The sequence below is a fragment of the Gorilla gorilla genome, chromosome 9 (assembly GCF_029281585.2).
Source record: "Gorilla gorilla gorilla isolate KB3781 chromosome 9, NHGRI_mGorGor1-v2.1_pri, whole genome shotgun sequence".
Taxonomy (NCBI): domain Eukaryota; kingdom Metazoa; phylum Chordata; class Mammalia; order Primates; family Hominidae; genus Gorilla; species Gorilla gorilla.
Window position 1 is genome coordinate 74384276 of NC_073233.2, and position 13356 is coordinate 74397631.

General features: G+C 55.9%; 1 protein-coding gene across 2 annotated transcripts; it reads left to right on the forward strand.

The window, feature by feature from the left end:
• Positions 1-2304: 2304 nt before the first annotated feature.
• On the forward strand, positions 2305-12776 carry PELI3 (pellino E3 ubiquitin protein ligase family member 3). Of its 2 annotated transcripts, XM_004051584.5 has the most exons (8): positions 2305-2465; positions 3574-3726; positions 4280-4351; positions 6679-6808; positions 7802-7903; positions 8674-8868; positions 9172-9360; positions 11038-12776. In XM_004051584.5, the coding sequence occupies exons 2-8, from the start codon at positions 3575-3577 to the stop codon at positions 11605-11607; spliced, it is 1410 nt and encodes a 469-aa protein (XP_004051632.1). In that variant the 5' UTR covers positions 2305-2465; position 3574; the 3' UTR covers positions 11608-12776. The 2 variants fall into 2 exon arrangements, with proteins under 2 accessions (XP_004051632.1, XP_004051633.1); XM_004051585.5 differs by lacking the exon at positions 4280-4351.
• Positions 12777-13356: the final 580 nt, after the last annotated feature.

Genomic DNA, 13356 nt, shown 5'->3' on the forward strand with positions numbered 1-13356 from the left:
GGTGCAGCACACCAACATGGCACATGTATACATATGTAACAAACCTGCACGTTGTGCACATGTACCCTAAAACTTAAAGTATAATAATAATAAAATTTTTAAAAAAAGAAATAAAGTTTCTATTTTATTCCTTTCTTTGTCCCTTTCTTTGAACCAACAGGGACAAGATCTAGATTGAAGAGAGAAAAGGGAGGGTTGACAAAGGAATTTCAAAGCAATACTGCAAAATCCTATTCACCACAAGTAAGTATCATTATTATTCCCATTTTACACATAAGGAAACTGAAGCTTAGTGAGATTAAGAAGCTGGAGTTCTTGGAGCAGAGCGCTGGATTTAGAGCCAGAAGCCAAGGTTGGAACTTAGGCATCTGCTACTGGTGTCCTAACTCTCCCTTCCTCTCCCTTACTTGGGCAATCCTGGTGTCAGGCCCACCTCAGCCTCCCTGAGGCCTGATGGTCTGGCTGTGCCACCATGCAGCTCCAATCCCAGTACTGCCCCAGGAGAAATCCCTGCCTCCTCCTCCAGTGAGTCTTGGTGATCCCTCTCAGACCTTCCTCCATGCAGTCCAGTGTCAGGTGGAAGCACTGGGGCTCCTGTGAAGCATCAGCTCCGCATCTGCCTGGCTTGTGACCTGGGGCAAGTTTCTTCTTCTGCCTGAGCCTCAGCTTCCTGGTGTGTAAATTGCGGATTATAACAGGGATTCAGTATATATTCACTGAGGACCTGCTCTGGCAGGCAATGCATTAAAAGCTGGGGGTACACAAGGGAGTGAGGCTGTCCCAGGGTCCCCGTGCACACCCAGCACAATGGAGGCCTCTGGAGGCATCAGTGAGGGCAGCTATCCTGTGTCACAGGGTTTGTGTGACCTGCAGCCAGCAGCCCAGCGGTCTGGTGGTGGCCTGCTTGGTGGAAGTCTCGCAGGGAGATTCTCTGTGACTAACGAGTGTCTTTTCCCCTAAAGGATGTGCCGTCGGCTGCTTTCTTGTTTCATCTAGCCGCTGGACCCCAGAACAGTTGGCAAAGCAGTTGGTATCTTTGGCTATTTTTAGGTGGAGGAGTTAGCGGGGTGGATGTAGTAGGGCCCCAGGGGAGTCTGGTAGATGGGGAACTTCAGGTGCAACAAGTTTGTGGGGGTGGGAGTGGCAGCGGCTCCCTCTCAGGAATGTTTAGGCAAACTAAACATGCATCCTTCATAATGGAAGTCAAAAGCCACCTCCTCTGTGCAGTCTTCCTTGATTTTCTCATTAAACACCCCCACCGCCCCCCACAAGACCAAAGACTTGATCTGGAACTATAATCCAGCCTTTATAGTTCCAGACCAAGAGTACTGAGCAATAGGGACCTTACCTGATGCAGACAAGGTTTCTTTTCTGCACCTCTGAGGCTCCATCCCTAGTCAGAACGACAAGGTACGAAGTTAGGAGTTGAGACTGAAGCCACTCATACAGCTGAGATTCTCTCTTGGCCCGTTTCTAGCAAACTACAACAAGCAAGTCACTTTTGTAAATCTATTTCCTCATCTGTAAAATGGGCAACTATCGTGCCTGCCTCCCAGGATTAAAGTAAAGGGTTTAATTTGCTCAAAGCACAGCGCACAGCGCCTAACGTAGACTGATAGATCTCTCGCAAGCCCCAGGCCCAGAAGGGGCTGTGCTCCCCCAAAAGTCTCTTTCCTTTGCAGCACATCGGGGAGTGTGTGCATCCTGGCGGAGGGGAGGGGACTGAGGGGAGGGGAATGGGGGGTGCCCGAGCTGGGCTGGAAGACAGGTCTGCGACTCTGGTCAACTGCAGCTGCTTTCCCCGGCCTCCACCGCTGCCGCACACCCCCTTTGCCTTTAGCATTTTCCTCCTCTCCTCTAATTGCGTGGCGTCCCCAGATGGTAGGCGGGGTGTCGGAGCTGGGGGTGGGTAGTCCCCGGGTCTAAGGCTGGGGAAGGGGCCTCCAGCGCCGTGTGAGGGCCCTGACCGACGGTGGGGAGGGGCGCCCGTGTCTCTGGGAGAACCCCGGAGTCCCCGGAAATGGAGGCGGAGTTTGGGGAGTCTGAAATGGGGGAAGGGTCGTGTAGACTACGGGGGAGTCCTGAGCCGGCTAGGAGGGGCAAGGGAGTCCCTCAGACGGAGTGGAGAGTGGGGCTTCCCTGGTCAGAGGGCGGTACCAGGGGAAGGGCGTGGTCTCCTGCGAAGGGGCGGAGCTCCGCCGACGAGGGCTGAGCATCGCCGCATGAGGCGGAGTCTGGAGCGAGGCGGGGCTCTCCTAGGGGCGGGGGAAATGGGGGCGGGGCCTCCGGACAGGGGGCGGAGTGTGGCTGTTCCCGCTCATCCCCCTCCCCCGGCCCCGGGTGTCCCCGTGACGAGGCAGCGCGGAGCCGCCGCGGGCCGGGCCCATCCCGCCGCAGCGGCCCGGGGCCGAGCAGGGGCTAGGCGGGGAGGGAGCGGCGCCCAGCGGGGCCCGGAGCGTGGCCAGGTGAGGCCGCCGGGGCGGAGGGGGCGGGGGCTGCGCCGGGCGGGCCCCGGCTGGCGCGGGGGGCGTGTTTGCGTGTCTGGGGGTGGTGGAGGGAGTGGGTCCGAGGGCGGGCGCCGGTGGCTGCTGCGCGCCCGCGCGTCCCTGCGGTCGCGGGTGCGGGTGGTCTCTGCGCCGTCCGGGCCCGGGGCGTGCGGGGCCGTGCACGCGCGCGTGTTGTGCGGAGGGGCCGCCGGGTGTGGACCTGCGTAGGTGCTGGGCCGCGGTTCTCGTTCTGCCCGCCCGGGGCGCAGGGCGCGGGCCTGCCCCGGCGCGGTCCCTCTGGCGCGGGGATGTTTTCCAAACGGGCTGCCTGCGGGAGACGGCTGTGCTGCAGCCCGAGCTCAAGGGGGGAGCGCCGCCTCCGCAGGCCTCCTGAGACCCGAGCGGCTGGGGACGCAGACAGACACCTGAGGGAGGGAGGGAGGGAAGAGCGCGCACCCAGGAGGAGTCTATTGGCCTACCCGCAGGGGGAGGCCGAGATGGGGAGACTGAGGCAGATGGTGAGGCGGAGGCGGGCAGACAGGCAGAGACGGGGAATGGGGGGAGAGAGACGGCGAAAAGGACAGCGGCTGGGAGGACAGAGAGTCATTGAGAAAGCAGATGGACAGACAGAGGCCTAGACCTCAAAGGGGCAAGAAAGATTCAGATGGACAGGTAGATTCAAAGAACCTGTCAGAGAGGCTAAATCAGAGGTCCAGAGGCTAAGAGCTATAAGCAGGAACTGAGTCTGAGATGAGGGGTAACGGCCCCCAACTCATTGGGTGCCCCGCTTTGAAGCACATCCCAGACTGGGATCTTGGCCAAAAAGCAGCCTCTGGCCACCCCAAGTTGGTCCATCTCTCTGGCACCACTGAATATCCTGACTCTCTTCACTGTGCCACCCCTCCCTGGTATCCCAGCAACCTCGGTCAGTTTAGAGGAGGCAGAGGGGAAGTGGTTGCCATAGCAGTAGAGGCGGTGAAAGGTCACCCTTGCCTTAGCCTAGGCGGCCCTGCAGCAGGCTGCAGCTGGAATTGAGCCGGGCTGGGGTGGGAACCTACAAAGCTCTTTTCTCTCCCACTCTGCCCAGAATGGTGCTGGAAGGAAACCCTGAAGTGGGGTCCCCCCGAACCTCAGACCTCCAGCACCGGGGGAACAAGGGCTCTTGCGTTCTCTCCTCTCCCGGTGAAGATGCGCAGCCAGGCGAGGAGCCCATCAAGTATGGTGAACTCATCGTCCTGGGGTGAGCATCCCTGGCCTAGAAGGGGTGAAGCACCAGACACCCACCCAACGCAGCCAGAACAAGGGCCCCGACCCCTCCTCCCCCCACATAGGGCCTTCTGCTGTTCGTCCCTCCTCACCTTCCTAGCTGAAAGACAAAATTGACCAAACCCACCTCAGTTCATAATTATTATTTTATCTTCCCATTTTTCACAAATTACTGTGACAACTCTAACCACCCAACTTCCTGATCAGATGAGAAAAACGTTAACACCAGCTGCCTTTCCTAAAGCACCTAGTGTGTGTGGTGTGGGGTGAAGAACTCTGGTTCTCCAGCAAAACTGCTTGGTTCAAATCCTGCCTCTGCAAGTTGCTGAACTTCCCTGTGCCTCCGTTTCCCCTGTTTTGCAAATGGGGATAATAATAATCCCTTCCTCAGAGGGTTGTCGGAAGGAATGAATGAGGTGATTTCTGTAAAGTACATAGAACAGCGCCTAGCACATATCGAGTGTTCTGGGAGGCAGGCCTGTGCCAAGCCCTTTCATGGACATTATTTCATTTCAATCTTCACAAAGATGCTGTGAGGAAGGAGGTGAGGAAACCGAGGCTCAGAGAGGGGAAGTGACTGGCCCAAGGGCACACAGCTGGTAAGTGGCAGGGCTGGGATTTGGACCCAGGTCTTTCTTACTCTAGGTCTAGTGCACTTTCACTAAGCCACAGCTGACCCTCACACTGCAGATGAGAAAGCCAAGGCCAGGAGAGAGGAAGCAACGTGATCTGGCGGCCTGGCCAACCTCATCCCTTCCTGGTCTTCGCCTGACCAGGATCCCTGCACCATCCACTCAGATCTTTTACCCAGGGACAGACCCTCTTCCTCCTCCTCCATCTAGATCGCCTTTTGGCCTCTCTTTGCCATCAGTCCTAAAGAAACTATTTGATAAGCTATATTATCATTAAGATTTTTTTTTAATGGCTGTTTGTTGACACATGCTTTAAAAAAAAAAGCAGTAATAGTGAACACTTATCAAGGGCTTCCTATAAATATGCCAAACTCTGTGCCAAGTGCTTTTAAATGCTTTGTCTCATTTAGTTCTCAAAATGAACCTGCGAGGTAGGTCCTAAAAAATTAGCTCCATTTTACAGAGGTCATGTGATAAGTGGAAGAGCCAGATTTAAGCCAGGCCCATCTGTGTCCCAAGCCTGTGTCCTGAACTGTCACACCTCAAGACCTGCCCCCCATGTGTGAGAAGAGCTCACAAGGGCAAAAGTGATGTCTCCCTTGGGAGAAGCTGCCTTGGAAAAGCAGCTGCTTCATATCCCAAAGGCAGGACTGGCTTTCCAGCCCAAGGCAAGGCCACTAATGTGGGAGGCTGCAGACCCATGGGTATGGACCCTCCTGTCAGCCCCCTTGCGGAGCAGAGTCCACACTGGCTGCATATCAGAGCTGGCTGGAGGGCACTGAAAATACACATTGACAGGCCCTCTCCAAGCCTACAGAATCACAGTCGCAGTGGGTGGGACCAGGGAATCTGTATTTTTTTTTTTTTTTTGAGACAGAGTCTTGCTCTGTCACCCAGGCTGGAGTACAGTGGCACGATATCAGTTCACTGCAACCTCCACCTCCTGGGTTCAAGTGATTTTCCTGCCTCAGCCTCCTGAGTAGCTGGGATTACAGGCACCCACCAGCATGCCTGGCTAGTTTTTGTATTTTCAGTAGAGACGGGGTTTTATTATGTTGGCCAGGCTGGTCTTGAACTCCTGACCTCAAGTGATCTGCCTGCCTCGGTCTCCCAACGTGCTGGGATTACAGGTGTGAGCCACTGCGCCCGGCCTCATCTGGATTTTAATAAACTCACTAGAAGATTCTGATTCAAGTGGCCTTGTCTGTATTTGGCAGCTCTTTGTCCTGTCACTTCCTGTTCCCAGACCTTCCTGGCACCCCATTGGTTATTGAATAATGTCCTCAGCCTGGAGTTCAGAGCCCTCCCACCAGTGTCATCTCCCCCACATACTTCACCACCAAAGCCACCATTCCCTGATCTCATCAGACCCTGCCAGCCTTGGGCCCTTTGCTTAGGGTGAGCCTCCATCTAGAGGGGCTTCTGGAGTCAGAGAGACTGGGCTCAAATCTGGACATTTTCACCTACTAGCCAGAGGCAAGTCACATTACCTCCCTGAGCCTTGATTTCTCTCATTTGTAAGATGGGCAGAAAGCCACTTGCCTGGCAGGCCACTGCACAGATTCCATTAGGTGATTGATAACATGAAGGCCGGGAACACAGAGGCAGCAGCCCATGGCAGTGATGAGAGCTATGCCTCACCCCCTCTGTGCCTCTCACAGCCATCCCCTCCAGACAAGAGCTGGAAGGGCAGGTGGAAATTTGACATGTATGGACATATGGAGGTACTGGCATTGTGTGTCATTTTTTCCTTCCATTTTGGTTTTGAGTAGTGGTGTGATAAGTGACAGCTTACTACAGGTGAACCCTTTCTAGTTCTTCAAAACCCAGTAGAGGTGTTCCCTCTCCCAGAAACCTGATCCTAGGGCGAGAATTCCCTTTTCTTCCTCTAGGCTTATGGCATCCTTGGCTTGTGCCTGGGTGTGGCAGGTGGCACCTAGGTTCCTGGAGAAGCTGAGGAACCCCTCCACTGAGGGCCCACAACTGACCCGTGGTGCATCACCTCTACCGCCCCAGTGCACAGCACCCATCCAGGCATGGCTCAAGTGTCCAGGAAATACTTGGTTAACTGAATGAAAGTGCTTTTGAAACTGCTCTGACACCCCCCTCCCACTCCCCAAGGTACCCATTTGTTATTGTAGGGTCTTCTAGTTTCAGGTGCTTGTAGAGCTTGTTTATTAAGGTAGGATCTGCCTAGAAGTTGGCAGTTTTCTCCAAGTCTCATCAGGGGTTCACTTTCTCTCTTTCTCTCTCTCCTCTTGCAACCCCTTCTTCTTAACCCCCGACATCTACAGCTACAATGGGTGTCTGGCAAGTGGGGACAAGGGCCGCCGGCGAAGCCGCCTGGCACTGAGCCGCCGGCCGCACGCCAACGGGGTGAAGCCAGACGTCATGCACCACATCTCCACGCCGCTCATCTCCAAGGCAAGCAACTGACCCATAGACCTGAGGTCCTGCCCTCCCTGCCCAAGGCCCAGGTCTTCGGCCTTCCAGGTTCTACCTGCCCACAGCCCCCCCACCTTAACAGGGGAGTCCACTTTGTGTCATCACTCACTGCTTATTGGGCCATCTGAGAATGGTGATGAAAAATCCTTTGCAGTGTGCGCAGTTCTTTACAGTTTGCAAAATGTTGCCTTAACCACTGGACCTCTCTGAACCTTGGCTGCCTCTAAGATGGTGCTGCTTATTTCCATCCAATGGAAATGGAAATGGGTGGAAATGAGCTGCACCATTTTAGAGGCAGCCAAGGTTCAGAGAGTGGGAGGTGACACTCATACTGCAATGGTAAAGGAAAAACCTTTGACTTTAGAGGATTTGGGTTAGAATTCAGCCTCTGATATTTCCAGCTGTGTGCCTTTAGGCCAGTTTCTCTCTGACCTGCAGTTTCTTCAACTCTAAAATGGAACAATAACCCCATTCTTTTTATTTTTGAAACGGAATCTCGTTCTGTCACCCAGGCTGGAGTACAGTGGCGCGATCTCAGCTCACTGCAAGCTCCGCCTCCCGGGTTCAAGCCATTCTCCTGCCTCAGCCTCCCGAGTAGCTGGACTACAGGCGTGCACCACCACACCCAGCTAATTTTTTTTTTTTTTTTGTATTTTTAGTAGAGACGGGATTTCACTATGTTGGCCAGGCCAGTCTTGAACTCTTGACCTCAAGTGATCCGCCCACCTCAGCCTCCCAAAATGCTGGGATTACAGGCGTGAGCCACCGCGCCCAGCCTGATAACCCCATCCTTAGGGTGACTGTAGGGCTTAAATCATGTGAAACATCTGCTGCACTGTCCACCCTCTGAGAAGGGTGGAGCTGCCCCCTTCCCAGGGAGTGGCTGCTGGGCCTTGAGCTCCAGCTGCTTGCTCAAGGCATACACTTATCATGGCTGCACACCCTGGCAAGTGACTTTTTTCTCCCCCCCAGGCACTGAGTAACCGTGGTCAGCACAGCATCTCGTACACACTGTCCCGGAGCCACTCGGTCATAGTGGAGTATACACATGATAGCGACACAGACATGTTCCAGGTATGCTCAGGCCTCTCCACACACCTCCTGGCCACCAGGCCTCTAGGCTCTGCAAGCCTTTCAGGTGAGGCTACAGGTTGGGAGGCCATGGGAAAGCTGCTTCTCTCCAGACAAGGAAGCAGGATGTCCCAGTGTGGGCTGTTGACTGCAGAGTCACACAGCAAGTCAGTGGCTATATCAAGGATCAAACTCAAGACTCCTAGACTGTGGGAGGTCACACAGCTCAGGAGTTCAGGTGTGAGAGGCCTAATGCCTGGGTTCAGATTTTGGCTCCATCACTTACCACTAGGTGACTTTGGGGAAGCATCACTTAAGTTCTCTGGGCCTTGGTTTACTCATCTGTAAAATGAGGCCCATAATAGTACCCACCCCACGGGAAGATTAACTTAGGCATTGCATATAAAATGTTTAGCATGGTGGCTGGCATATAGCAAATAGTTACTTAGAAGTCACTATCTGCTGCTAACATTTGAGCACCCTCTTATAATTATATCAGCAAATCAACTTGTATTTATTGAATGGGGTGATCCCTAGTGCTGTGGGGGCAACAGAGAAGGAGAAGCTGCTCCAGGCCATGGCTTCTTGGACTTGGAGACCCCACCTGGGAGCCTAGAGGGCCTATGGGGTTGGTGCTGCCCCTTCTCCAGGGCCTGGCAGCCTCCTTTTTTGGTGACCTTGCATACAGAGCAGCTGCTGGTACTCTGGGAGGGAAGGCCCATGAGAGTCCCCTATGTACATACAGTCCCTGCTTGCTCTCCCTGTCCTCACAGATCGGCCGCTCCACAGAGAACATGATTGACTTCGTGGTAACAGACACGTCCCCTGGAGGAGGGGCTGCCGAGGGCCCTTCTGCCCAGAGCACCATCTCCCGCTATGCCTGCCGCATCCTCTGTGACCGCCGGCCACCCTATACTGCCCGCATCTATGCCGCTGGCTTCGACGCCTCTAGCAACATCTTCCTTGGAGTGAGTGAGCCCCAGGAAGGGACCAACTCTTCATCTGTGAGGCAAGGGGTAGGCTTGGGAGGTGCAGCATCTTGAGGTGATGAAGCAGCCCACAGTAATCCAAATGGTGGTTCTGGCAGGGCTTAGCAACCCCACCTAACTGATGAGCAAAGTGAGGCCCAGAGAGACGCTCAAGTCATGCAGCTTCAATGCCAGTCCTCTCTGGGCCGCCTCTGAACTTGAGGGTAGGGGGGCAGTGCCTCTGGCACATGGCCTGCTGGGGGGCCCCTGGGGGATGTGATCTGATCCCTCATGTGGTCCCAGGAGCGAGCGGCCAAATGGCGGACCCCAGATGGCCTGATGGATGGACTGACCACCAATGGAGTCCTGGTGATGCACCCGGCAGGCGGCTTCTCCGAGGACTCAGCCCCGGGTGTCTGGCGGGAGATCTCGGTCTGTGGGAATGTGTACACATTGCGGGACAGCCGCTCAGCCCAGCAGCGGGGCAAGCTGGTAGGTGGCCCGCTCCATTCCCCACCCCTATCCTTGCCAGGCCCTCACAAGCTGCCCATCCCCCTGCCCCAGCCAGGAGATGATCTCCAGTCCTTCTGCCCCAGGGAGCCCCAACAGGCTCCATATCAGGGAATCCCAGGCCCAGGGAGTTCTTAGCATGAGCCACTTGTCCCACAGACAGGCAGACAGACCAGGGTCCCCAAGCATAGCATGCATACCACTGGAGGTCCAGGGGGTGATGCGATCAAGGCACACACAGACATACTGTGCAGTCCCAGGTGGCTTCAAGGCTGCTGGCAGCTTAAAAAAAATCACACCTTCTTATGAGAGTGACACTTGGCCCATGTGTGAGCAGTTTATAGCCTAAAGGGTTGGCAGTTTGTAGCATGTCTATCACGTTCAGACAGGTTTAGCACTGTTCTCCTCTCCCAGGAGGAAAGGGTCCTTACAGTAGTTCTGACACAGGTGTTAGTGGCAGCTCCTTGTGGTACAGATCAGAGAGCTGAGGTTAGGAGCCGGGAGTGAGTCCTAGAGAGAGGCAGGGGCTGTCCAAGGTCACATGGCCATGCTCCTCAAACTGGCCATGCACTGCTCTTCTCGGGCATGAGCACATTGGCCAAGGAGATGCAAAACCTCAGAGAAAAGCCTGGCTTTTCTTTCCAGAGCGTCAACTCTGTGGGGAGGTCTGGGGAAGCATTGTTTGTTAAAACAATGCATGTGAATGTTTCACAAGCCTACTCTTCTTGAGCACTATTTGCCACGCACTGTTCTAAGTTTTTAAACTGATTGATCCATTTTTATTATTATTATTTTTTTTTTATTTTTTTGAGATGGAGTCTCACTCTATCCCCCAGGCTGGAGTGCAATGGCACAATCTTGGCTCACTGCAACCTCCGCCTCCTGGGTTCAAGTGATTCGCCTGCCTCAGCCTCCCACGTAGCTGGGACTACAAGCATGAGCCACCACACCCGCCTAACTTTTTGTATTTTTAGTAGAGATGGGGTTTCACCATGTTGGCCAGGCTGGTCTGGAACTCCTGACCTCAGGTGATGCGCTCGCCTCAGCCTCCCAAAGTGCTGGGATTACAGGCATGAGCCACCGCGCCCGGCCTGATGGATTCATTTCATCTTCACAAGAACCACTTGAGATGCCAGAAGGTGCAGTCCATCTTGAGGATGAGGAAACTGAGATGGAGAGAGGTTAAGTTACTCGACAAGGGACACAGTTAGTCAACGGTGAGGCCAGAATTCAGCCTGGGCAGCCTAGCTCCTGAGTTTTTGCTTTTAACTGTAACTACTGGGGCAGCTGCTTTGGGCTAAGTACCCAGCATTCCCCATTAGCTTTGAGCTAAGTACCCAGCATTCCTCATTAGAGGCCTTTCCTGCCTCTGTCAGGAGGAGGGCACTTCAGAAAACATCTTATTTTAGAAAAACCCTGCCTGGGTCAGACTTCCTGATTAGACAGATGGGGAAACCAAGGCCCATGCCCCGCTGGGAGGGGGGATCAGCATGTGCCTGGGGTGCACCTGCCTGCCCACTTGGCCTCCTAGCCTGCCTTGCTCCTCTGCCCTGCCTGCCCTGCCAGCCAGGGTGTCCTCTCCAGGGAGGCTCCGTGGGATGGACCCGCGGCTCGGCAGGGGCCTCTTGGGCAGTAAGGCCCTTCTACTGCCTCTGGCAGGTGGAAAACGAGTCCAACGTGCTGCAGGACGGCTCTCTCATCGACCTGTGTGGGGCCACACTGCTGTGGCGCACACCGGCGGGGCTGCTGCGGGCTCCCACACTGAAGCAACTGGAGGCCCAGCGGCAGGAGGCAAATGCAGCGCGGCCCCAGTGCCCCGTGGGCCTCAGCACTCTGGCCTTCCCCAGCCCAGCCCGTGGCCGCACAGCGCCCGACAAACAGCAGCCCTGGGTCTACGTCCGCTGCGGGCACGTCCACGGCTACCACGGCTGGGGCTGCCGGCGGGAGCGGGGCCCCCAGGAGCGCGAATGTCCTCTCTGCCGCCTTGTGGGGCCTTACGTGCCTCTATGGCTTGGCCAGGAGGCCGGCCTCTGCCTGGACCCTGGGCCGCCTAGCCATGCCTTTGCACCTTGTGGCCACGTCTGCTCTGAGAAGACTGCCCGCTACTGGGCCCAGACACCACTGCCCCACGGCACCCACGCTTTCCATGCCGCCTGCCCCTTTTGCGGGGCCTGGCTTACTGGCGAGCATGGCTGCGTCCGCCTCATTTTCCAGGGCCCGCTGGATTAGGCTCCCTGGGGCCCCCTGCTGCTGTGCCCACCTGCCCACCCAGGTCCCCACCTCCTGCAGCCCAGAGGGAGCTCTGCATGTGGGACACTCCCTGCTGGCACAGCCACACCAGATGGACATGTTGGATGGGCTATGCCCTTCCCCCCAACTGTGGCCCCCCAAGGAGGTCCCCAAGATCTCCACCCCAGTCATGCTGATGGGGCCTTCAGCACCAGCTCTGTCCTGGGTCGATGGAGGAAAGCCCAGCCCCATGGCCTTGCCCTTCCTGGGGCATCCCACATCGTGCCGCCGACACTGTGTGCCCCTGGGGGAGTGAAGGGGCCAGGGGCCTTTGACCCCCAGCTTAGGCTGGCTATGCCCTGAGCCTGCCAACCCAGTTTCAGACACTCATCCTTCATCCTTCCTGCTGCCGCCCTGGGTTCCTCTATAAACCTCGCTGCTCAGCTGCCCCCACAAGTCCCACATGCCCCGCATGCGTGCAATGCCTCCAGCCCCCAAGTGAGTGGTGGGTGGGTGGCAGGCTGGGCCTAGCATTTGCTGATAGCCACTATGGGCTCGACTCTGTGCTAAGTGGTATCTGGGGACACAGAGGCAATCAGACCTGGTTCCCCGCCTGGTGGAGTTCACAGTCTAGTGGAGGACAGACTGTTAACAAATGGCAACACGGCTTCATGCGTGCCAGGATCAGAGTACAAATCGGGCTGTGGCAGGCCTCACTGGTAATGGAAAAGTGAGGGAGGCTTCACGGAGGAGGTGTCATAGGAGCTCAGCCTCAACGGCTGCTCAGAACCCTCCGAGTCCACAAGATGGGAAGCGAGTCCACAAGATGGGAAGCGTGCTCTATACAGAAGGGAGGGCCTGTGCACAGGCTCAGGTGTCAGTGAGCCAGAAATCCAGGGACAGAGTCAGGATGGCTGGAGCATGGACTGCGGGGGGAACAGAGAAGGGGTGGAGCAAAAGGTTGGGACCGTGTGACCAGGGAAGATGCTGGATGGAGGATTCTGAACCTCATTTGTGGACGGTCAGGAGTCAACAAAGGGAGGAGAGAGGACTCACTGGTCAAGAGTGTCGGCTGTGACACAAGGGCCATCATCCCTGAATGCCCACCATGTGCCCCACACTGTGCTGATGATGATAATAATAACTACATCCATTGAGCACTCTCCAGACACCGGGCTCTGCTTCTTGGAGGTTTTGTTATTTAATCCTCATAGTAACCCAAGAAGGGAGGTGTTGCCATTTTTGTCTCTGAGGAGATGAGGGCAGATGCACCAAGTCACACAACTAGAAAGTGGCCAAGCCAGGATTTGAATCCACAGCTGCTCCTCTCCATCACAGTGTTGCTTTCCTTCAACAGAGGTGGGGGTGAACCAAGCAGGGTTTTGGATACTAGATTGGTGGACACCCACCTGCTTCGTGCCCAGCCCTGCGCAGGGCCCCTGCAGTGGGCAAGGCCGGGCCTCTCGCAGCCCACGGTCTGCAGAGGGACCTACCCGTGCTTGTGTTGGAAGCTGGCCCCCACACCTGTGCTGGCCACCTGTACCCCAGGCCAGGATGCAGTAGGCTATTAGCCAGGCTGGAAGTGTTCAGAGGAGTGAGAACCAGGGGCCCTAGAAGGCCCAGGGAGGACCTGGAGCCTGAGCCAAGTCTTGAATGGCAGAGCATCTCCAGAGGCAGAGAGGAGTTGGGAGGGCAGCCCAGGTGAGGGGAACAGCATGGTGTGGCAGGGAACATGCCTGGTGTGGAGGG